Source organism: Lonchura striata, chromosome 1, assembly GCF_050655825.1.
Source record: "Lonchura striata isolate lonStrDom1 chromosome 1, ASM5065582v1, whole genome shotgun sequence".
Classification (NCBI taxonomy): domain Eukaryota; kingdom Metazoa; phylum Chordata; class Aves; order Passeriformes; family Estrildidae; genus Lonchura; species Lonchura striata.
In genome coordinates, this window is record NC_140703.1 from 93,385,399 (window position 1) to 93,410,563 (window position 25,165).

The 25,165-nt window shown below is 38.5% G+C and overlaps 2 protein-coding genes and 1 long non-coding RNA gene across 10 annotated transcripts in view; 1 reads left to right on the forward strand and 2 right to left on the reverse strand.

Annotated features, from left to right (window-relative positions):
- The window catches only part of MCF2L (MCF.2 cell line derived transforming sequence like), a 152,796-nt gene extending 151,758 nt beyond the window's left edge, over positions 1-1,038 (reverse strand). The window contains exon 1 of one of the 2 annotated variants that reach the window (XM_021545619.4): positions 773-1,038. The gene's annotated coding sequence lies outside the window, so the exon portion shown is untranslated. The remainder of the gene's footprint in view (positions 1-772) is intronic. The other variant, XM_021545612.4, reaches the window with a different exon arrangement.
- LOC146768775 (uncharacterized) lies at positions 976-23,624 on the forward strand. The gene is made up of 2 exons (XR_014949820.1): positions 976-2,201; positions 9,598-23,624. It is a non-coding gene; the product is annotated as an uncharacterized LOC146768775 (long non-coding RNA).
- ATP11A (ATPase phospholipid transporting 11A) overlaps positions 12,783-25,165 on the reverse strand; it is a 122,829-nt gene continuing 110,446 nt past the window's right edge. For 3 of the 7 annotated variants that reach the window (XM_085558745.1, XM_085558719.1, XM_085558751.1), the window contains 2 exons: positions 23,458-23,623; positions 12,783-16,972 (listed from right to left, as the gene is read on the reverse strand). In XM_085558745.1, the coding sequence (XP_085414871.1) occupies positions 16,715-16,972; positions 23,458-23,623 (424 nt within the window). In that variant the 3' untranslated portion in view covers positions 12,783-16,714. Of the gene's footprint in view, positions 22,048-23,457; positions 23,624-25,165 lie in introns of all 7 variants that reach the window. The other 4 variants (XR_014949768.1, XM_077781577.2, XM_085558736.1 and 1 more) reach the window with 4 other exon arrangements.

Genomic DNA, 25,165 nt, shown 5'->3' on the forward strand with positions numbered 1-25,165 from the left:
ACTGGCTCTATAAAGGAAATAAATGGCTTGCAAGAGCAAACAGGCTCTTGTCATTGCCAAATCCATCGAGATAAAGTTTTAAGTTCCTTTTCAAGGTTTTTGGCTAAAAATATCTTTAAGTAAACCTTTATTTCTTGTTTTTAGATTACAAACACTTAAATCTCCTTCCTTTTGTAGATAAAAAAGAAATAGGAGTAAAAAAAATCCACAAGAAACAAACAAACCCAAAACAAAAAAAAACATCAACAAATCTACAAACATAGCCAGCAAATTTATTTTAATAGTCCAGCCCCAGTGAAATACAAAAGGGAAATAAACACCACAAGCGTTAGAAACATCCTCTTTTATAGTCCTTGTGATTAACCATTGCAGGTAACACCAGCCAACAACATCTAAAACACCTTCTTCACACCAAAGGACCGCTTTGTTTCTCCAGTTCGGGAATACAACTCGGGGATGCAGCTCGGGGAAGCAGCCCCAAGGACACAAGCCCTGCTCGAACCAGCGCAGGGCAGGGGCAGCCCCGGTTTGCCCCACGCCCCTCGGAAACAGAGGGCATCCCGTGCTGAGCGCCACGTTTCTTATCTGCCCGCTCGCTTTCGGGCAGGTCACCGCGCTTTGTTTGGCTTCCTCCCCCAGCCCGGACCCATCGCCGCCGACGCCGAGCGGGACAAAACGGAGGCAGGGAGCGGCAGCCCCCGGCAGAGCCGGCCGCCCGACTGCCCGGCCCGGCCCGGCCCGGCACCGCGCGGCCGTCGGGCGCCTCACTCACCTCGCCGCCCTGCCCCGAGGACCGGGTGGCCGCTGCCGCCGGCGCTCAGCAGCTCCCCGGGCGAGTGGGGCAGCGCCTCCCGCCGGGGCCGCGGCACGGGAGGGAGGGATGGGATGGGATGGGATGGGATGGGATGGGATGGGATGGGATGGGATGGGAGCGCGGGGAGGCGCCGGCGGGCCCCGCCCGCGGGCGGGAGGCGGCGAGCGGGGCTGCCTTTTGTCCGGGCTCCGGTCCTCGGCTCGGCACCGGCATCCCCCGCCCCGTGCGCTCCGCGGGAGGCGGCGGGGCCCTTTGTGCGGCGGGGCGAGGAAAGGCAGCGCGGCGCTCGTCCCCGCCCCGGGCACCTGCGAGGGCTGCGGAAGCGCCGCCGCCTCCTCGCCGCGGGCCACAAAGGACAGGTGCTCCCCGGGCAGGGAGGGGTTGCTGGCGTGAGGGCTTTGTGTGCCTTCTCCAGTGAAAAGTGGTGACTTCCAGGAAAGCTGTTGCTACCTGTAGGAGTATCGCCTCATCTTCTGGGGAACTGTGGAGCTTCAGGACATGGTTTAGTAGCAGGGCTGGGTCAGGGGTTGGACTTGGTGATCTTGGAGGTCTTTTCCAACCTAAACAGTTCCCTGGTTCTGCAGTGGCAGAGAGGTACACCGTATGCCACGTGAAGTTTTGCAGCATCAGTTCTGTTGTTTCCTAGCGTTTCAGTGTTTGGCTCCCAGCGTTTTGTTTTGCTTTTACTGGAATGCGTATATATGAAGGCAACAGCACTTTTTTGTGCTGCTATCTTGATCAGACAATTGAACAGCTAGAAGTGGATTTGTTTTCTTATTATAAAAAGTCGAGGGGAAAAAAGCAACAAGCCAACCAACAACAGGTATTTTCTTTTTTATTCAGGTATCCCCGAGCATTAAAGCCTTTGCTTTTAAGCAAAACAATGCACAGCATGTGCTTTTGTGTGCTGCATGTACAAACACACGAGAAATGGGAGCTGCAGAGATGCATGTTTCATGAGAAGCACCCAAGGTGTGTCCCTAACTGGTCACAGGCTTTCCCAATCCCCTCTCCTCTCATGCAGTCAGCAGTCTTCAATGCTACTCTCTAAATCCCTGCTGCAACAGCAGTTGTTTATGTTCATGATAGTGCAACTGCAAGTTTCAGACACTAAATTTTTCAGAAAAAATATTCCAGAACTGAGGACAAAGTGGGGCTAGCACATATTTCATGCACTAATTATTTCTTGAGCTTCCAATTTTGAGAAATACATCCAATGACAAAGATATACTGTACACTCGTCTCCTTAATAACCTGAAATGCTCTTTCTTACAGCCCAATGACCCAGAGAAGAGTCATGAAATGGATTACAGAATCAAGGTTTTGGTATCTAGCAGCTAAGGGCAGCTTAGCCCAAAATGTGGATCAAACAGAAGCTTAGATGCAAGTAGGTAACCAAGTTAACTTAGCAGCATCCATGGTCTGTTCTCCATGAGACATGTCGTGCTCCAGTATGTCATGGGAAAGAGTGACCCTGTGACACCTCACTGCGAAACAGGGGACTGCAGACAGAAAGTGCAGCTTCAGATAGATTACTGTTTTTCCATTTTTTTTCAGTACCTCATAAAAACATTTTCAGTGTTGGTTGAAAAGATCTGGTTGGTTGTCCAAGGGAAAAGGCCAATTAATGATGACATGAAAGAGCAGAGAGGAAGCCTTAATTTGGAGATACCATCAAAAATAGCTTTGAAAGAAGTCTCTGAAGCACGGGGGAGGCAGCAATCAAACATACAATTTATATTTCAGTTCTATTTGGTGTTGCAGGCATTTTTGGTTCTCTATCCCTATAGCTACCCCTACAGCAGTAAACTAAATGGGTTTGGGTTTCAGGATTAAAGCACTGCACTGGTCATCCTCTGTAGTGTCCCCTGGGTGGGAGTGTCCCTGGTGTGGTGATGTCCTAGCAAACAGTAGTCCCTAAGGCACAGCTCAAGGGTCTGTGCATGCTGGGGCATTCCCAGCAGACTGGGGCATTCCCAGCATACTGTCTGCATGGAACTCACCTATGTCAGGAGATAAGGGTTTAGTTGTGTGCATCAAAGCCATGTTGTGCCACCTGGTTCCTGTGCCAAAGGACAGTACCTGACCTGTTTTTCTTTTCCTAGTAGGAACATGAGGCTTTTGACTTTTGTGATTCCTGCTGTGTTCTGTGTCAAGCCAGAACTTTAGGCACCCACTGGAGTCAAGCAGTGAGAAGTCAGACTGAAGATCTGAGCATTTTATTGATTGAGCAGGATTTCAGCAGAAATCTTTGCCCAAAGGAAGACAGAGTTGCGTTGGCTAGTAGTATCAGAGTTTATGGAAGAAATGGATTGTATTATGAATAGACTTTTACTATGAATAGACTCAGAAATGTTATTTCTTCTACATTAAGTAAAATATATTCATTAATACAACATTGGCTTTTATAAGAATGCTTACTCCATGGAAAATACTTTTGTTTTGACTAATGCTAAGAACCTGGGGTGAATTTCAGCAGGAGCAGTTAAGTTTCAAGCAAATGTCGAGAGCAGATGGTATTTAGGTCTGAAGAAATTAATAAAGAAAGTCACTAGAGCAAATGTGTGCTTTCACATTATAACAGCGGAAGGTAAAAGTGGGTTGGAAAGAGGTTGAATTTTCTTAAAATATCTGTCCTAAATATGAGGAGTAGGGCGAGATTCCTAGGAATTGTAAACTAGTGAAGGATTATGGCTCTAGCAAAAATTGTACCACAGAGCACCTCCTTCACACATGTGTATGTCGTATTTCTGATGTTGTCGGTGTGAAAGTTTATAAATTAATATGGGGCTAGTGTTGATGATTCCTTTTTTCAACTCATACAAAAACTTGGACAAGACCAGAAGGATCTAATGAGAACAGAGGGCCAAACTCGCTCATCTCTTGCAGAAATGTTGAGGATTATGGATAAACTCTGCAAGGTGTTTTGAGACACACTGGCATAGCTGTGTTTTGGGAGTCTGGCTGGGAAGGCAGAAGACAGTATTTTCAGTGAAGGAAGGACTTTTAGTCCAGGAATTAACTTCTCCTGACCTGCCCTGTGTCTGTTGCCAAAATTGTCCAGAAGAACACTCTAGAACACACATTTAGGACACAGTCTTAAATTGCACCAGAGGAGGTTCAGGTTGGACATTAGGAAAAAAGTTTTCACAGAAGGGGTGAAAAGGCATTGGAATGGGCTGCCCCAGGATGGTGTTGGAGTCACTGTCCCTGGAAATGTTTAAGAAAGACTGGACGTGGCCCATAGTGCCATGGTTTACTTGACAAGGTGGTGTTCAGTCACATGGTGGACTCAATAATCTCAGGCTTTTTCCAAATTAATTCATTCTGTAATTCTGTTACTTTAAATTTCAAGGAATAAGAAGACATGTACAAAGGAATCTAAATAGGGAATCATTATCATGTGCACGAAATTCAAGTGAGAGAACAACTAACTATGGCACTATAGCATGAATTTTTCTTAGTATCAGCTGTAGCTGTTTCTGCCAGTTATGAAGTCTGGAGGGGCTACGAAATAACAACCAGTTGGCTTTCAGGAACAGGTTACATGAACTGGGGTCTATCAAAAATCTGAGATCTTTATTGAGCAACTGGTCTGAACCACAACTTGTACAGAGTCAGAAACTCTCTGTAAAATGATTCTAATGTACTGACAAAAAATAAGAAAATTAAGACTCAAAGCTGTTATTTGCAGGAGTTCTCCAGGGTAAGTTAGGGAGATTTTTGAAACATACCAAGAATAAAATAGTAATGACTGTATACAGGCATGAGAAAAATAATTTTTTTTTTTACATAGATTGACAATGAGTCTTTTCTTTATAACTATAGCAATAATAAGTGAATTATGCAAACCAATTCTAATTAAAATTAAGGCAGGCAAAAAAAAAAACCACCAACAAAAAAAACCCCAAACAAACAAACAAACAAAAAAAACCCCAAAAACCAACACCAAACTGAGCAATAGAGATAAAACACAGGGCTGAAAAATGTATTAGTGGGAAATATAGTGAACATTTGAATAAACTGGGAAAAGGAAGATTCAAGACTTTAGATAATCCCATTGGTAAGATGCAAAATTCCATGTTTTTACAAGATGTGAGCAAAATATGTTACTAGAAAAACTAGCCTGTCATCTTATTACACCATGAACATTAACATGACTCATAGGTTCAGGAAACACTATTGTAATCATACTCTGCTTTCTGATGGCATAAAGTATCTCTTCTTTCTCTGGTATGAAAAATTTACTTTAATGCAAATCCTAAGAACTCAGTAAAAATAACACCAGTCTCTCCATACATATTAGAAAGATTATTGATTTCAGGTTTACTCTGGGGCTGAAAATTCAAGCTGAATGTGCTACAAATACCAGCAGAGTCCATGGTTGTCCTTTTAGGCTATAGTAAGTTAGATTTTATCCAAAGGGTGCAGTGGAACATTCAGCTTGTTATGGCTGGATACTCCTTTTGTGTCCACCAGAGTTCTTGATGAAATACAGAACAATTGTCTTAACAAATGGGAAACTAATTGGCTTGGGCAGGAATCAAATGGACAAGACACTCAAATATGTACAGTGAATAGTTAGAAAGCTAATTAGCTACAAGGAAAAAGCTTTGTACACCCAACTGCACTTTGATGCCCTCCCTGAACTCTGCTTATTGAAAAAACAGTGTACAAGCTTGGGATTTAAAAACCAGATGGTCCAATGAGGGACTTGTTGTCACTACTTATGTGAAGACACACAGGATCCTGGAGATTAAGTCATCCTTTGTAAATCTCCTACCATTTATTCCCATAATTCTCTGAACAAGTCACTGGAAAAAAGGTGGAGATACACTGCAATCTTGTAAGATGTATGAGGAATTAATAAACCAGGACAAACATTATCTCGAGGAAATCAAGTGATAAAAGGAGAATCCTTTGGTGGGACCTTCCTATTGGAAGGTACTAGGAAACCCATAGCAACAAGATTGGGGACCAAGGGAAACTACAGCTAATGTGCAGAAAGCTTCTCATTTGCATGGCTTTAAAAGGGCAGATTAAAAAATATCTTCTGATTTTATGAAATCTGGAAAGGTTTTTTTTTTTTTCTGTGCTTTTCCATTCTAATTGAACCAACACTGCAAACAGCATTAGCAGCAAAAAGCAAGCAGAGTTCATGCAGCTGATGTGCCATGGCTACCCTGCACAGCAGATCTTTCAAAAAGGGCCTGGAAGAACAATGCAATTTAAATGCCTGTTACAAGGCAGAAGGTGCTTTCCTGCATGCATAGGGAAATCTACAGGGCAAGCATCCCATATTTTGATTTAGAAAATATTCATTCTGGAAGTGGCCGTGGAAAATCTGTCCTGTTGTTTACCTGGGTGGTTGGCACAGAATCAGACTCTTCCACCATTCCTGGAACATATCTGACTTGTGGAGCACATGATCCTCTTTCCTCTCCTCCCTTCCTTCCTTTCAGGGTAACAAGTCAGACGAGGTCTCTTGTCAGCAGTCCCACAGCTGTTAATGGTATTGGGAGGACTGGGAGTCTGCCTGTAGCCCCAAGTGTCTAAATGGAAGGATGAAGATTCCCTGGCTAGAGATTTGGGACTCTGAAGATGGTTTGGTCCTACAAAATTCTACAGCTTCAGGCTGCAAGGTCCAGGCCTTATCAGCTAAATAAATTAGCCCTAGAATGTGTACTGGGGACATGGCCACAAGCAGCAAAATTCATATGGAAGGGTTAAGCTGTACATCCATCCTGCTAATGGCTTGTGCAAGAGCCCCAAATTCTACCTTTGCTGTTCACATTGCAAATTTTGTGTTTCTGTATCTTTGTTGTCATAGTGACAGAAAGCACCAAGAATATTCTATGGGTTTTTCCTTTGTCATGGATGCAGAACATCCTTTGGCATGTATGTTTTCTCTCCCTCCTTTTTCCTTAGCTTTCCCAAGAGCTTTTTTAAAAAATGAAATAATTAATGAAGTTCACTGTGCTTAGGCCCAGTAAATTAGACAATACAAATACAAACACACACAAATACAATAAATACAATATATACTAAAGAACTTGGGCTGAATGTCATGATTAAAAATATGTTGCAGGTTCTATTTGTTTTTATTTCACCCAACAGGAAGTCTCCTGCTGGCTGTAATGGGAGCTTAGACACCTGCATTCAACACAAACAGCCATAAGTGCCTGAACCTGAACCTCATATTTGGCTTCTTGAATCATATTTTGAGGCTGAGTTGTCCAAATACACAACTCCCACTTAATTCTGCTTGTGCAAGAAGAGGTAGAGAGGGAGAAGGGACTGGAAAAGTTCCTGAGATAGGAACATGGCATGCTTTGGTCTGCAGTATGTGAAGCAAGAATTTCAAAGTCAAAAGTGCTCCTGTCTTGTTCTGTGGGAAACACAGTCTAGGTCAGAATTTTGGGCTGTGCACCAAGAAACAACTGAAATGAAATAATGAAGACTCACAGTAAAGAAATTGTTTGGGATTGAACAAAAATCATGGACTTTCTTTAAAAATATTACTAGAGCATGTTAGTTTTTAGTACATCTGATGTGGTGAGAGAGAATAAATGGATTTACAACCCATGAACGCTATAAGAAGAGTGGTGTGACATGGCAGAAAGATGAATTATCAGTGTTGGAACTCAAAATGTCTCTCAGACATTTTTAGAGGTTCCAGGCCTTGGTCAGAAGCATTTTAGACCCTGGCAGGCAGCTGGAAACAGCTGTGATTTTGAGTTTGAGCCATGGAATGAGTTACCAACTTTGGAGGTGGAACAAGCAGTCACAAAAGGTTAGATAGTATAGTAAAAGTAGCTACAAAACAGAGGGGAATTTTTTTTAGTATTGCACAGGGGGGTTTTAACACTTGTACAGGGGGTTTTTTACTTTGTACATGGGGGTTAGAAGTTCTAAGATGGAGGAAAGTGGGCTGATCCTGTTCTTCCTCCTTCTTCTTCCTTGCCTCCATGTTCTTGGTGATGCTGGCACTTATGGATTGGTTTAGAGTAGAAAAGCACTTTGTAATATAGGTAGTAGGTATTGGGGGAAAACTATAAACATGTAATATGTAATGTATCATATAAAAGATAGCAGCAGCCCTGGGCGGTGGGAGAGAAATGCAGACATCAGACAGAGAGGGTGTCAGGGTGTGTGTGTGTCTCTGCCTGGGCCGCTGACCAAGCAGCCACAGCCCGAGAAGACAATCTTAGATAACTCACAATAAACTGCCTTGAGACCGAACAGCAAGAGCCTGCAGAGTTTTTCTTTAGAAGCATGGGTTGGAGGAAGAATTTCACCACCACATGGGACCCCAGAGCAAGCCTGGGGTTCCCACATGTTAGCAGTAATGTAAAAGGTGAGGTGCAGGCAAATGTTCAAATGGGCATTCATCAGATTTACAGGTCAATCCACATGGGAATGCCTGAACTCTAATGTGAATCAGTGAAATTTATTTTTATGCCACTCTGAATAACTTTCCTAACTCCCAAGCTGACATACTTTCATGTAACATCTGTAGTGTCCACATAGAGATGAGAAAACAAATCAGTGACAAAAGTATTGTGGGATTTATAGTGCCTGGCAACAGTAGCCCAGGCTTTTTGTACAACATGCACTTTTCTCCCTAAATCAGAATTCCAAACTTAGTGTCTCAATACCTGGACATAAAATTAATTATATAAGGATTGATAAGTGTGTATCTCTGTGAAATGTAAGGGGAATGTAAATCTTCATAGACGTGGTTGGCAATTAGCCTCATGGAAAACACAAGTAGCTTCTAGCAACAACTCTTAAACAATGAGTCAGGGTGGAGCCTTCTTGAATGAGAGGATTAGTTGCCAATGAAATTAAGATACATCTCAACTTTCTGTATTTCAATGTTCATACACATTTGGAAATAAAGTGTTGACAGATGGTTCTCCTGAAGTACATCTGGATATAGAAGATGTCAAACTGCATTGTTCAGATAGGATATGGAATAGTAGTAACAACAATAATAATAATAGATATGGAACTCAGCTAAGATATAGAATATCCAGATACTCAATGGACTCAGGATAATGGCATATTTCCCAAAGTTTATTGAAGGATATAATCATGATTGTTGCAGAACCAGATCAGTAGGAAATCAGAGTAAAATTTAGCTTTTGAATATGGGTAAGAATTTCCTTGGTGGCAGTGGTATTAGAATTTAAATAGCCATTCCCTTTCTATTTTAGCTTAAAATCTTTGGGTATGTATGGTAACAGACCTTTTCTCTTGTCAAGACAAAATTGTAGGACACAGGTAGTTTGCAATAAATTAATTGGGATTTTCCCAAAATCTTCAGATCATGATTTTTATAAGAAAAAGTAAATTTAATGAGTCCCTTGAGACCATGTATCCTTTTGAATCAATTTGCATGAGTGGACTCAGTAGGGAGAAGGTTAATTTCCCACAAATGCCCAATTTCAGTAAAGAAAAGGATGGATGAGCTTACTTTGATAGTTAATTTGCTGAGAAAGAGGCCTGGGAAAAGCAGGATGAAGAGAAGCGATTATGTCCCACACAAGATGGGGACACACAGGGTTTGTGTGTTTATATGCACATGGATCAAGTACTTTTTGTGTAAAAGCAACCAAGACAGGGAACCATTGTGCTGGTGAGTATGTTACTTCATATCTGCTGGTTTGCCTGCTGAATATTCCTCTGAGAAAGCATAAAAAAGAGAGATCACTCTTGTTAAAATGCATGGAACTATGTTTGCCCAATCATAAAAGGAATGGTTTTTTTTTTCATTTCAGAATTAAGCATGGTACGTTACACAGACTTCTAGGGGAAAGGGAACACAACCCCAACACACCAGGTAAGAGGCAAGTAAGGGGAAATGTAAACATATGTATGCCATTTTCTGCCTATAGGGAGAACAAGAGTTGAGCAGACATTAAAATCTGAAACCCTAGTTAAACTCCAGATGGACAATTCAAGAAATGTGGATTTCAAATCATCTGCTGTGCACTGCATTTGAGAAGACAGAGAAGCCTGACTCATGTTTAGGCTTCATGTACAATCTACAGTGGAAGGATCTTCAGCTTTTTTCCATCTGAGACCAATTCCTTTCAACACAGTGATGCACAAACATAGCTTTTGTGCTAAACTAATACATAATTTGGATTTTCTAAAAAGAGTCACTTAAAAGCCAAGTGAATCCCAACTGTTACTGAGCTCTATCACTGCATCAGTGTTAGGCTTTGTGATGTTGTGCCTGAAACCACTCAGGAGGAGAAATATTTATTTCCGGGCTATAACTTAGAATTAAATTATACATACAACCTCTTCATAACTGGGAATAAACAATCAGATTTCAACCTAATTAATACAACTTTCTCTAGCTATGCAATTTTGTTCATCCTAGAAGCAACCTGTTCAGTACTTTCTAGAAAATGCTCTTATAGGCTGGCTACTCGGTTGGAAGTATTATCTGAAATAAAAGTCAGCATACCACTCGATGGCTTGATCCGTGGATGAGGATTTAGTTTCCTTCTCTTCTAGACTCCAGTGTTTATTAGGTGACAAGATTCAGAGCTTTCAAATTTGGTTAACATTTCACCATGAAGTATCTTTACAAAAGATGTCTGAAATCTCAATGTAAGTTGTTGATACACTTCTGGAAAAAATATTTACATTCCTTATCTTGTTAGGAAGAAGAACAGACAAGTTTTTCCCACATTAAATAAGGAGATACTCAGCAGATCTCCCTGAAATAGGAAGCCTCTGAACCTAGCAGAACACTGCATCCTATGTATTTTTAAAAGCATAATGCACCATGAGATTTCTTAACTGAAATGAATAATGGAAAACAACAAGCTTTTTGGTGGTTTAAAATTGAATACTGTTTGTCACCTTTAAATGGAAAACCAACACTTAAATGATTAAGACTCAACATTATTAATTTACTGCACACTTGCCAGTTAACAAAGGAAGATCACACAGTACAATCTTATTTTAAAAAAACCTTTCAAACCTAGATGGGGACATTAGGCACCTGATAAACTGATCTGTGTAATGAAGGAAGTTATTGGATATATTTGGTTTCATCCCTACCTTATCACTTCCTAGTGTAAATGAAGCCTTTGAATGGGTACAGGTTTTGCTTTAGCATTTGAATAAAATGAAAATTAATACACCTGTATGTGCAGTGGAAAGAACAAAGCTTTAATAGAATAGTAAAATACTGTTTCTAAATTCCTGTAGAGTATCACCTGAGGAAATTGGAATATTTGAAAAACAAAACCAAGGAACCTCAGTCTGTCTCCAACCTACCTCATTTCATATCAAGATAACTCTCAGGAAAGATTTTTATAGAGCAGCATTGCATATATTGCAGAAAATACTGAGTAGCCTTACTGTAGAATACAAAAAACACTTTTCAATCAATTCTATAATGTAGCTTACTAAAAGAGCATAACTTAAAAGATAATGGGAAACACATGGTATTTGATTGAGAATACTGTTTGCCACTTAAATTATTTTCTATCCATTCTTCCTTTAAGTAAATGCAATTTTCTGTGCAAAATGAAGTTGTGTAGTAACATGTCTGTATGGGTACTGTTTTCCTGAAATCCAGATACATCATCACATTTTTTTTTTCAAAAACAGTTTCAATGCAGTATCCTATCTAATTGCAATCTATGCATTTTTTTTTCTTCTTTGCATGAATAAAGGGAAAAACATCTTCCATATTTACAAAGCCGCTTCAAACTACCTTCTCTAGGAGTTCATTCAGTAGAAACACAATTTTTTTTGATGTACAAAAGGGAGATGGGGACAACATTTTTGTATTGTTTAGATAAAAATCTCATATAAATACAAACCCATTCCTATTATGGAAGTGTCAAATCAATATAGAAACAAAGGCCTAAGAATTCTACCTATCTTCAGAGATATGTAGAGAAGGAGGGACCAAACCTAACACCCTTAACTGCTTTATGGAGGCTGTCTGGGATACCTTCACCCTGGTGGAGCCAATGTACTTTGGAGCCTGTAATGGTTTTGAAACTGAAGGAAGTTCTGTAAAATTGTATCACTAAATGAAGTAAAATCATGGTCTTCCCATGCACTCAGCCTCTCTGTAAGACTCTATGAACACTGCTACCAACTCAGATGTCAGAGCACATTGTTTTTTACTTTAGCTTCTTTAAATTCACAACATTGCAAAAGAGAAGAGAAATAGCTCTGGGTACCTCACACAGCAGAATTGCAAGGCAATATAGCAGACCTTCTCATGTATAGCTTATGAGTTTACTTTGGAAAGAACATTAGCACTTAATCTGTGCAGGAGAAACAAAGCTCTCCTGGACTGGTACCAATTTCTATTCATTTTGGAACAACACCCCACCCCCCTAGCTCATGTTCCAGCCTTCTTTGAATTTCTTTTTGTTAATTTGGTTTTTTAGCTGGCTACACACACTCTGAAAATCACAGAATTACAGAACTGGTAAGGTTTGAAGGGACCTCTGGAGATTAACCAGTCCAACCCTTCTACCAAGGCAGGGTCACCTATAGCAGGTGACAGGAATATGTCCAGGTGGGTTTTGAATGTCTCCAGAGAGGGAAACTCCACAAGCCCCCCCCTGGGCAGCCTGTTCAGTGCTCTGCCACTCTCAAAGTAAAGAAGTTCTTCCCCATGTTGAGGTGAAACTTCTTGTGTTTTACTTTAAGGCCACTGCTCCTTGTCCTGTCGCTGGACGCTGCTGAGAAGAGCCTGGCACCATCCTCTTGATACTCATGTTTGAGGTATTTATAGGCATTGATGAGATCCCCTCTCAGTCTTCTCTCCTCTAGACTAAACAGGCCCAGCTCCTGCAGTCTCTCGTAAGAGAGATGCTCCAAGTCCCCTTAGTAATTTTTGTGGTGCTCTGCTGGACCCACTCCAGTATGAGAAATGAGCTTGAGTACAAACACATTCAATAACCAAATCAAACACTCATTCTGTTTTCTTTATATACTTACATTTTATTACAGACTAATATGAAACCATCTCATATTCATACTAGAATTACTGTAATTACTTGTGAGCAAACTTAACCATTCTTGAATGTTTATATTTATTGCAAGCAGATTTGTATCTCCTGCTTATATATTCTACATAAGGATCCAAAATGTGGCTGAAAATAAACAAATTATATTTGGTTGTCTACAGAAATAAAAATAGCACTGGAAAAGAAACTTTACAGTAATGTATTCACACATTGACTCTTCAAATCAAATAAATGAAGTAGTATAGGATAATCTGAACATTAGATTTGAAGGCTGATTTATTTTCAAATAAATGCACCTAAAATTGTTCAATTAAAAAGAAGTGTCAGTATTTGGTGCTGATGACTACAGACATCTTTATGTTTAAAGCACAGATAACTACCCCAGCCCCATACAGCAACTTTCACAGATTCTACTTTACATTAGATCATGAAAGAACCTCTAAAATGCAAAGTGTACATAGCACAGAATTTATGTCAAAGACAATGAAGATTGAAATCCAGTGAATTTTCATAAGGTAAAAAATTAAAGCTATATAAACTGATTTTTTGATTATTCTGCAAAGTAGAATCATGTACATTTTCACTTTTGTAATACTTTCACAAATTTCCATTAAAGCTTTTTTAACACAGACAGTAGCATGAGCACAAGGATCCCACTGGCTTCCAAAAGAAAAGTAGTGCAGTTCCTCAATTATGCTATTTTTTTCCTCTTGTTTTTGCAAGCCAGTTAGTTCAAGACACACAGGCTAATGCGAGCAAGAAAGTAAACTGTAAGCTTTTACATTAAGTGACTGAACAAACAATTATTGTACATGGTAAAACAAAAAAGATCTTTTGCCACAAGCCACTGCAGGAATATATGAGCTTCTGTGGCCAAAAAGCCTGAAATACTTTCTAAGTCTTCACATACATTTGGTTAGTGCTTACCAGTTTCAAGACATTTATAGAAGCAGTTATGGAGACATTATGCTGTTAAAGCTGCAACAATTTAAATGAGGCAAGTTAGGTTACATAGATTTTTAGACCTTTCCTCTTTATTTTTTTTTTTTCTTCATACATAAAAATTTGTCTCCTTTCAGTGAGGAAATTCTCCCACCCATAATAAAACACTCTAATGCGCTTTGATCTAATTTCTACTTTTTCATCTTTTTTCTCTTTTGCAGTAAAACTCCCAAGTTAACACCTGCTGCAGTGGACTAAGTTTACATGGCAATAGTAACAGGGACTGAAGCAAAAACACATCAAGTGAAGCCAAGTTGATGTTTCATGTTCATTTCATTAAACAGTCTATTTTAACAAACAAACAGCACCAACTTTTAAAGGTAAAAGTATTGCTAAATCAAAGCAGAAACTTCCACTTAAATTCAAGCATTCTTTCTCCTCCAAAAAACGACACATTTAACTAAAATTTCTAAAATGTATACAGGTGTTTCAGCCTGAACAATGTTGTCAACAATATCTAAGTGCAGGGCTACATGAAGTTTGCAATGAACTGCTTTGTTAGTAGGCAGAACAGGAATGCAGCATTTCCAAAAATATCAAGCAAAAATTTCCTTATTTAAGGCTAAAAGATAGAACTCTCAAAGTAAAAAAGCAGGAGGCTTTATAGAGTAAAAAAGCTAGCAGTTATAATATAGCACTGCAAGTACAGCGCTCTAATTGCTGCTATCACAAATCCCAACAAAACATCAATAACTTGGGTGAGACTCATAGAGCAACAGACCTGTATTTCTAATTTGACATTCATTAGAATTTCAACATTCAGCCACAACTCCACTCTAAGCTAAATTTAAGTGGCCAAAACTTATAGTTATAAAAAAAGCCTTCAAAACATATACTTAAAAAAAATAGAAATGGTGTGTTAACAAATGTATGCGTAAAACAGATTTATAAATAGCTACAGTATGAAAAATATTTCAGTGCAAAGGCAATTTTAAGATTTCTAAAAAATACATTACAAATAATTTGTTAACTACACACAAGAAATTTGTCACTGCTACTGGTATAAAATGTATACCCATATTAACTTCTTAAAAATATATACACCAGTGTTTTATGTAGGGGACAGTTCTAACTGACGAACATTCAAGTCTGCAATGGCAAGTATATGTACACACACCCACACATGTGTATGCATTTCAAAATGCTACTGCTGTAAGGATATTCTTTGAAACTTAAAAGTGCTATATGTTAAATGCTAAAAATCTTTATCTGTGGTGCTCACTGTTAGACTTCGTAAAACTATGTTATCTTTGGTATACTTAAGATTTTATAACTCACTTTACAATCTCTGCTTGAGCCAGGGCATTTTAATAATAAATCACTGTTTGTTTAACATGAATACTTTTCTAGTTAAGTTAATTTTTCTTTTATTAAAAAATAAAGTAGTAAGTAAACTTCTTTTGCCTCCGTTTTTTTCTTGTTAAAACACAGAAAGGGAAATAATTTTTCTCTGCCACCCTTATCCATGTGAAAGACAACTAACAATGTCTTGGCGAGGTCTTCCAATAAATGCTGCAGGTCTGATTCCAAATACTTTGTTTTCACACTGAAATACATTTTTAGGTAATGTCCTCACAAAGGTATTGAATGAGGATGGCTATTAACCAGCTATAATCACCAAACTGAAATTGACTGAAATTGGATTACTGCTTCAGATATTTTTGAACCCCAAAATAAAACACCGGACTAAAAAAACAACACAAGGATGCAGCTAACAGTTGAATAGCAAGGTAACATAAATGCAGCAGAGAAAACAGAAGTGCAAGTTGGCTGTCATTCTTAAGGGAATTCAAACAGAAACCTTGCAGTCAAATTAATTTCTCTATCCCAGCTGTGGTTCAACTGTTAGCCAACAGTTGTGTGCCACCTCGTGGTTTGCTTGCAAAAGCTAATAGTTGTGTGCTTTGTAATACATCTACTAAGCCTATTAACCAGTATCTAACCATACACAGACACAAAAAAAATCAAAATTAAGAGGATGAATCAAGATAGTACAAGATACTCATCCAGAAAAACAGCTTTTAAGAAAAAAAACTCCAACAAACTGTGTCAAAAAAAAAGCTTTCTGCTATATATATTTTACAATCATAGGGACAGGAAGTGAGAACACCAGGTAATGTGCATCTTTGACAAATTCAAAGATGTTTTAGGCAAAATGCTTACATTCAGTTTATAAGTAGATATCAACACTGGTGATATTTACGTGTTTAACAGCCAACTTGACTTCATATTGTGTGTGCATACTCTACACAAGGATTATTTTGCCTATCTTTCTACAGGGGAAAACTAACCAAAACCATACATAGCCCTGATTTGGCCACTTACAAGGAAGTGAACATTAGAGAGTGTTTCTTGAAAGCAGATTTGCACAGAGGAAACACCAGTTTGTTCTACAGAAAGAGCAAAGAAAGAAAAAAGGACAGAGGAAAATCAGAAACAGCAGTTGTTAAATATGCTTTAGGAGAATTTAATTTGAGATAACTGAGACAATTGCTTCTGGCTGAAAATTAAAACTGTTGATCTCAAAATGTAGGTCACTGACTGAAAACTATGCACTTCAAGTAACAAAGAAAATCACTAAAGATGACAGAAGTAGTAAATACACAGAAGTCTTGACACAGGATGAAGAGAATTTTTAGTGCTACCAGTCTCACAGTACCAGACTGTGAAGATTGTTCATTACTCCAGTAGTTCAAAACATAAAAAGAGGCCTATTGGCCTGGAAGGATTCATACTTCTAACTCTCGATACTGTTTTATCAGCACTACCTCAGACAGCAAAAACCTCATATAGTTTAATATGTCTCTGTGACATGTCTGTCTTCTGAAAAAATAAATAAACAAAACCACAGTTTTTAAAGGCTTGACTTGGTGTTCTGTCATATGGATGTTTCCAAACCTGACCCACTGTAGTGGTAGCCTGCACTGGAACTCCAATGCTTATTTGAACAGCCAAAGACAGATGGAAGTACTGAATAATCAATGCCTCTCCACTGCGTAAACATCACTTTTTTAGAATGAGAATTAGACCTTCTTGCTGGGGAATTGCTGCAGTCACTGCTCCTGTATCTTGGGCTTTTCAGACAGGCAAGAGGTGTGAATTCTGAGATGTGCTCCCGACAGTGCCTCGATGCCTTCTGTTAAAGGGAAAACAAGAAACAAATACACAATAAATAGACAATCTTGGAACCTAAAGCATATAATTGTTTTCTTTCATAGGACCACTGTCCCATTGGTATAGTAATACCTTTCCCTAGATCACCACTCTGGATATTTGTTTCACGTGGAAGTATAATCCCTCGTGTTACTTTGCAATCAACCAGTTTCAACATGATTAGTTTATACTAAGACTTACAGAACCAGGCATGATTTTACACTTAACTTGTAAACATGATAATTGGCTCTTCAGAAAAGAGATAAAGACACAGAGGCCTGCCTTCAAATGAAAGTGTTTTAAATCAAGCTTATGTTTCATTTTGGAATTTCTCCCAGTACATCTTTATCCCTGAACTTCTTATGTGGAATTTTAAGACAGGCCAAATTCAAGTACTTGCCCATTAGTTCCAAATAGAGAAAATTCTTTACAATCAATATTTGCTAACAGATGAAGGTTCCAGGGTTCCAGCACTTGCTTTGTACTTCTAAGCAATACTAACTTTTAGACTTGCTTAGTTTATATGTAGCATCTATACAGGCAATTTATACTGTACATCTGAGTACTATCTTGGTCTAATTGCCCATTAAAATTTATCTTTCTCACATAATCCCACCACACTCTGGCAGAATTGGCACGTCCACTCAGGAAATGCTCAGGACTACAGAATACCACAGCTGCATGGCAAGAGCCTGGATGTGTGCACAAACTGAAATAGAATTAGCACAGCCCTTTCCCCAATGAGTTTATGAAATTCTTTTCACTAAATGCACACATAATTTCCAGGTATAGAGGTATGGTGGTTTTTTGATGGTATCTAACATAAAAATGCATTATAACCATGGTTCAAAGAAATGTTATTTATCTATCTCTCCATGAATACTATATAAATCAGTTAATCCTGTATTCTTAATCATCCCCTTCTTCCCTGTTAATCAGAACACAGTAATAAAATGACAAAATCACAAAGTAAATATTAATGATGTAGCTTATAGAACTTTGGCTGCAATGTAACATGACACTTTAATGCTAATCACAAGGTTGAAACTCTACTCTTGCATAAACTAGAGTAATCTGAAAGCTCTCTTAAAAAGACATTCTTGCAAAGGTCACAAAACTATCCAAAACTGCACACCACAGTGAGGTCTGGGTTCTTTTAAACACATATAGACCAAATAGCAACATTATTACATAAAAATCAGGTAACATATTAGCATATTTGCTTTGGAAATGTAAGACGGAGTAGTCATACAGTTTGGTAACTGATTTTTCCTATTATTTCAGCTATGAAGTGAAGCATTTTAGTTCCCATAGATAGTTCTAAAAATAAAATGCTTTTTTCTACACGTGAGACAAGAGCCTTTACCAAGCCTGAAGCTAATCAAGAAGTTGGTGTTTTCTACTACTACTGGTCATTAAAAAGCAAATCAGCAAAAGTCATTAAAAGCGAATCAGCTACTTTAGCTACCTTCAGCTACCACAGAGCACATGACATTATTCCTTTTCACATACTGCTAACTTTGCACCTTTACTTAGTTCCTCAAGTGCTGCTTCTGGGGTCAGAAGAGCATGAAGGGACTGGAATGGTCATGGCATCTAGGTGGGCATCATTAACGTAAAGAGATACCTTCTTGTGTAATCAGTGGCATTAGCAAGGAGATGACATAAAGCAGAGAACTTCATTCTGCTGGTTCTTCTTATGTTTGGAGAATTTAGCTCATTGCTTATGCTGCTGTCTCAGATATTCACACCTCAGTCTTCATCTGAGGCAGTAACACAGCAATGCCCTGGTCTGTACAGAACACAGCACTGTGGCAGACACTGTCCCAGTTTTCTGACCCAAGGTCCTATTCACAAGTAACTCGCTATGATGATCTTCATATGTTACCATCTGCATTTGGTCTATATATGAGAACATGAAAGATGATGAATAAATTGCTCCTGGGTAAGAACTACCTCTTACTTTATGTATTCTACACTGTGGTGTAATGTGAGTACACACTGCAATAATGACTGCAGTTCTTATAGAAGAAATGTCACAGAACACCTATACATAATACAATGCATTTATAGGACAGGAATATGGGTATATCCATTTATTGGTTTGCTTTACATGATTAAGTTTCCAAGACAAAAAAAATCTTACCTGTGGCATGGAACATCTCTAGCAAAAACTAAGCTCTCCAAGTAAAACATAATGATTTTGTAACAATACTGATAAAGTAGATAAAAAACTCTGGAGGAAACAGTTGATTTGTAAATAGCACCAATAGAAATTAATCCAAATTGGCAACACATACAGTACTGTTACCTAGCTTTGATCTAATTATGGCTCGGAAGGTGAAAGATTTCCTTCAAGAAGTGGCCCATCGCAGCTCGCCAGTGCATTTTGGCCTGTTTTATGTCTCATACTCTTCTGCAAGGATGAGGAAAAACAGTGAGACTCGTGATGAATGCAAGAAATGTGAATGAATTGTACCATTTGGTAACTGTTATAGCAAAGTCCTGTAAAAGTGATGGATTTTCTGAGAGACTAAAAAAGGAAAGGTTATCCAGTGTAAAACGAGGTTTCTATTTCTGGATCCTGTGATTAATCATTTGAGGGCATTTTTAATTCCATTTAAAATTTTGTTAAAAAATTACTCTCAAAAGCACTAAACTGACTAAGTACTGTGGGCTGTGTGTCCTGCCCCTCTATCAATAACCTGCACTGAAGGGGAGAGGTGCCTGTGGTACGAGGAGGCCAAATTGATCCTACATTAAGGAGTGGACATCCCATTTCCCTACTCCCCAGAACAGCTGGCACACTGAAGGGAGTACCCCACAGAGAGGTGATGGGGTGGTGCTAATGAAGGCTGACTTACAGCTTCCTCATTACTCTATGGGCAGAGAGGGCCAGGGAGTTGCCAAGGAAACTTCTTACACAGCATTCAAATATTGTAACAGCAAGATCCATTGCTTTGTTTCCACAGAGGAGGAGCCTGACAAGTTTGCGGGTGAGTGTTTGTCTGAGCACCCAGGGCAGTTGTTCAACAGCAGCTAAGCCCACTGAGAAACAGAAGAATGACGAGTCCCCAGAGAAGCTTCCCCAGGCAAAAGGACCACTTTGGGTTTCCTCAGGTGCAGCAAAGGGTAAAGATCTCATAATATGGCTGATGGCTCAAGCTTATGACTGAGTGAAAGCAAAGTAAAAAATCAGTCAGAACAAAGAGAAAAGGAAAAATATTTCATAAAAAGGGATGGAAGTACAGAAGTAATTTACAGCTTAGAAACTAAACACCTAGTATTTCAGCTACCAAATACTTGGAATTGCTGAAACACTGTCAATCAAAGTGAAAATTATAAAAATGGAAACAGGATAATTTAAATTTAATTTACATTTTCCCTAACAGAGTGGCTGAAATTCTGCTACTAATAAAAGAAGAATAAAGAAAAAATAATCAGTATAGATTGGATATATTTTTAAAAAATACCCTATTGCTTTTAAAAAGTAAAAGCTGAAAGAAAACCTTGCAGCTGCACAGTCACCAGTTAAAGGACAAAATTCAGTTTGTGCCATTGAGCCAGAGTTGCAGAGACTACATGTATAAGAAATAAGCAGATTTTGACTGAAATTACCAAAACGCAATAGATTCCTCCAAAGCTTTTGCAGAAGAAATGTTTTAGCCCAAGAAAGACAACAGTTCCTATGTATATATATTTATAGCAATATACATGCACATATATATTCATATATGTGTATGCACATATGATGTATCTGTATACACATATATGTCTGTTTGTGTGTATATATGTATCATGGAAAAACGCTCTGAAAAAACCCCAGCGCTATATGTGATACGTTGAAAAACATCCAAATGTTAATGATGGTAAACAATCACTCACCACACACTGGAGTGAATCTCAAATAACTGAAAAAATTAGAAGTATAAGAGCTGCTTCAAAGGCTTTATGCATTCTTATTGCCTGAGTAGAACTAAATTAGTAACTTGGGAAGTGGTCCCTAGTCCTGTGTTAATCTTTTCAATTGTTCTCAAAGCCCTTTTGTTATAAAGAAAGCAGTATCACTTTTAGGAATGCAATGCATTGAAAAGTACTTATAAGCTCAGTTCAAACCAATCCTAAGACACTAAGACACAATTTTAGTCACAACTGTTGATAGTGAAAAAAACTATTTTCCCTCTGATTACAGTAAATTTTATTGACTATGGATTTCTGAGGGGGAATGAACGAGGAAATACATATTTTAACTTAACCACTTAAGAAAAAAAGATATAAAATCTGAAATGGAAACCAAGTGTCTCTGAATATTAAGTAAAAAACAGCTTTCTTTCAGACTGTAGGGGAAACAAGATTTACTATCATTTCTTCTACTTTTACATTAAATAATGTCAAACTTTAAGACCTTGTATTGTTTTCTTTCTGGAAAGAGCACACAATTTCATAAAAGGGAACATACGGAAAGCTCAGTTTCAAAATGCATGCTTGAAAAAGAAAAAAGATGAAGATACATTAATATATTCCAAAGACTGCTAAAGTGTTTTCCAGTACCACATTTTCTGTATGATACTAGCAACATCAGCCTAATTAGAATTATCACTTGTTTGTGTGGCCACTATCCTACTTATTTAGGTACAATGGAAACATAACATGCATTCGTTTAAAGACAAGACCAATGATTAAAACAGGGATATAAGAATTGTAGAATCCCGAGGCAAAAACATTCTGTGAAACGCAACAAGAACAGTGACAAAAATTGATAGTGACAGTGATGGACTATGACAACAATTCATACAATCTTTGAGATACATAGAAGGAAAAAAATGGTACTAAATAGTATTCCTCAAAATACAGTTGATATGAATCACAAATGGAGATAATGAGTATGGTAAATAACTTCTGATGATAAACTTTATGAAGTCCTTTGAATGAAATGGCCAAGCATGCAGAAAGGCAGAAAAAAGGTCACCTTTTGTTCCATTAGAAACTTAGACTGCTTGAAGTCTGAGAAAGCATAAAGATGGTGGACTGCTCAACAGAAAGGCACTGATGTTTAGTCTGATTTCCCCAGAAGATTGTAGGAAGCAACCGAGCACATCATTTATGTTTAAAGTAAGGTAGCAGTTATTTAGACAAAGGGATTGGAAGACAGGAAGAAACAAAGAGAGGGAAGAAGAAACACAAGCAATTTAACTGGTTAAAAATCACAGATCTTTGACTAAATATTAAAAATTAATATCGTCAGTGTTAAGCCCAAAGTCTGCTTTACTACTGATTCATTTTCCAGTACTAATGCACAATGTCTGTAAGAAATGCTATAAAACCTTTGTTAGGTGTTTTTATTTACTAGCTTGTTTCTTAACCTTAACCCTTGCTCATTCTCTCTCTTTAGACTTTTAAATTAACTATTCAGCATCTATACTGAGGTAAACTCCTTTTACAAGTAGTACATATGACATCTAAGATCTCTGAATGAAAAAATGTTAAGTACTGATCTGCTAGGGAATGCTTTCCTGCTATTCTTTATTCTTTCCTGAAGTAAGGCATTATTACACCCATACATTGTAGGAATACAAAACAGTGGCAGAGGGTTTTACATTTGCCACAGGAATATTTTATTTTCCTTGGTAGCAAAGTTCCTTTATTCCTTTCCTCTTAATGCAAAGTACCTTAACAATTAAAGATCAAAAAGCTACCTAGTCCATTTTGTTGTTAATAACTCATTATTTTAACCTACTGGTGGCAGCTCATGGGCTGAAAAGGGCAAGGGCAGTAACATTAAGTTTAAAATTCAGCACACCTCTATTCTCCTTCGCATCTAACATACATAATATATAAAAGTTTATTTGGATTAAAATACAGAAAACATTTTCTGTTCATGTCCCCAGCATAGCACCATGGTTCCCACAGAACATGGCTTCCTCTTCAGCCTTAGAAGAGCTGGCCTGTATTTACACAGTCATTTCTCCTTATCAGATGAAAGGAGAGAATGAATTTTAAAATCCTCTTCCCAAGGGCACAGAAAGGAACATTTATGTATAAATAATGGATCAGAACAGGCAAAATATAAGTCAAAATATAAAATAGAAAAAATTATTAATAGGATATAAGTAAGATTTAATACATGTGTTTCCGTAACAGGCATCAGCATGTTATCAGATGTAAATGCCTCTTATCTACCCTTATGGAGATCCCAATCCCCTTGCCCTTCTTATCTCCTCAAATCAGAAATCATGTTGAGCCATGTAACTGTCTCCCACCACCCTCATCAGCTGACTTCCCTGTGGCTGCTAGTATGGAGGCACAAGTGATGCCCCAGGATTCAGGTTAATGCCACCATGTAAATAACAGGCAGCATCTTTCACCTGAGGAACTTCTGGTTTAATCTCATCTCTGACCTTGGCCTAGGTGATTAGACACTTGTAATACAAAGAAAACCTAAACTTCACAATGAAAAAGATTATTTACCTGGATTCTTTCTGTTGCTGTAGGCCACAACTCCCTGCATAAGACCTTCTTCAGAACATCTGGAAGAAGGCTGACAGTTATGAGCAGAATTATACCCAGCCACGCAGGACCACTGGACAGCATTTGCATGAACACATAATACATCCTCTGATAATTGAGAAAAGGCCTGGGAGGAAAAAAAGATAAAACAATTATTCCACTTCAATACACAAAAGAAAAGGCTGATAGTATTAAATACAAGAATTATGCCAATGGTGAAATACTTCAGGTTCTGTTTCCCAGTTTGTGGGGGTTCATCCATCCCAGTGTTCTCAAATGGAGCTGGTGCTAACCATGCACCATCTGGAGATAACTACCTTCCTTTTGTCTTCCAGACTGCAGGAAAGATCATGCTGTCCCCTCCCTGCCATAGTGTCTCCCCCTTGCAAACATAAATTAAGTTCATTCTTAATGTGTTTATGCTCTTCCAACCTTATCTTGCCCCAGGTATTTTCCATCTTTCTTCTTACTGTCCCACCCACCATTCCCCTGGTCTTTGCTAAGACACAGTCCTTTGTATGTATCCTCAGACTAATGCTTGTTAATCACACTTATTTCCATACCTCTCAGGCTCCCATAAGTATCTCTAATACTTTCATGTTATGCTCCCCATCCTATTCACCACATACTTATCTAACCATACTATTAATACCTTCTCTTCCTGATTTCCCTGCATCCCATGCAGTTGGATGACATGAAAATGCCACCATTGTATGGTACTGGGAACCAGAGGCCATAATCACTGAGAGACAAGATCAAAGGACAGTTTGCAGCAACACTGCAGTGTAAAACCAGTAGGGCAGTTTCCTGACAGTTTTCAAAATTTGATAGTATTTGCATACTAAAAAGGTAACTAAGCTGAAATACATTTTTATAATCACACAGTCACATCTCTAATACACAGCAAGGCTGGTTTGAAAACATTATCTGGGAAAATGTCACTTCTGCAAACTGATGCTGAAGAAACTGAGATCTGATCTTACTAGAAAAAAGAAGAGGCAGCATAATATCCAAGCAGTTCAGAGGTAGTTACTCATGTGCAAAAGACATGCTAAATACAAATCCTTTCTCTAAATTAAATGGCATCTTAATCACCAACCAATAGTTAGCCCCCTCCTTCTTAATCTCTCAAAATATTGTGAATGCAAAGTAGAATGGCTCCAGCAGTAGTTAAAAAGATGGCCTTGTAACTGAGATCTCTGCAAGTGTGAAACAAAATTTCTAGCTCCTGAGGGCAATCAGGCGCAGTAAGGAACTGAACTTGTTCCAACTTGATTTCCTTTCCAAAAATTTCGGTTTCAAGTACACAGAATTTTTAACAGCAATTCCCGTCAACACTTTAAATTGGCTATGCACAAGAATTACACTAATTCCTACAAAGCTTCTTACCAACATGTAGGTCATCAGACACCTACAGTAACTCCACTTTGCTAAGTAAGGAGGCAAAACAATGAGCTCAAACAAAGGACTCTTGGATATCCAGATGAATTTGATATTGAGTTCTGCTCCCTGTCTCTAGCTCTGACTGCTACAAATAGCTTCCAACACAAGCCCAGCAGATAGGTGGACAGTCAGCTATTACACAGACATGACCTATTCTGTGACATTTTGACTGAGAAAGACAATGCCAGATCCTTGAACCAACCCTTGGGCTGCTTTTAACTGACAC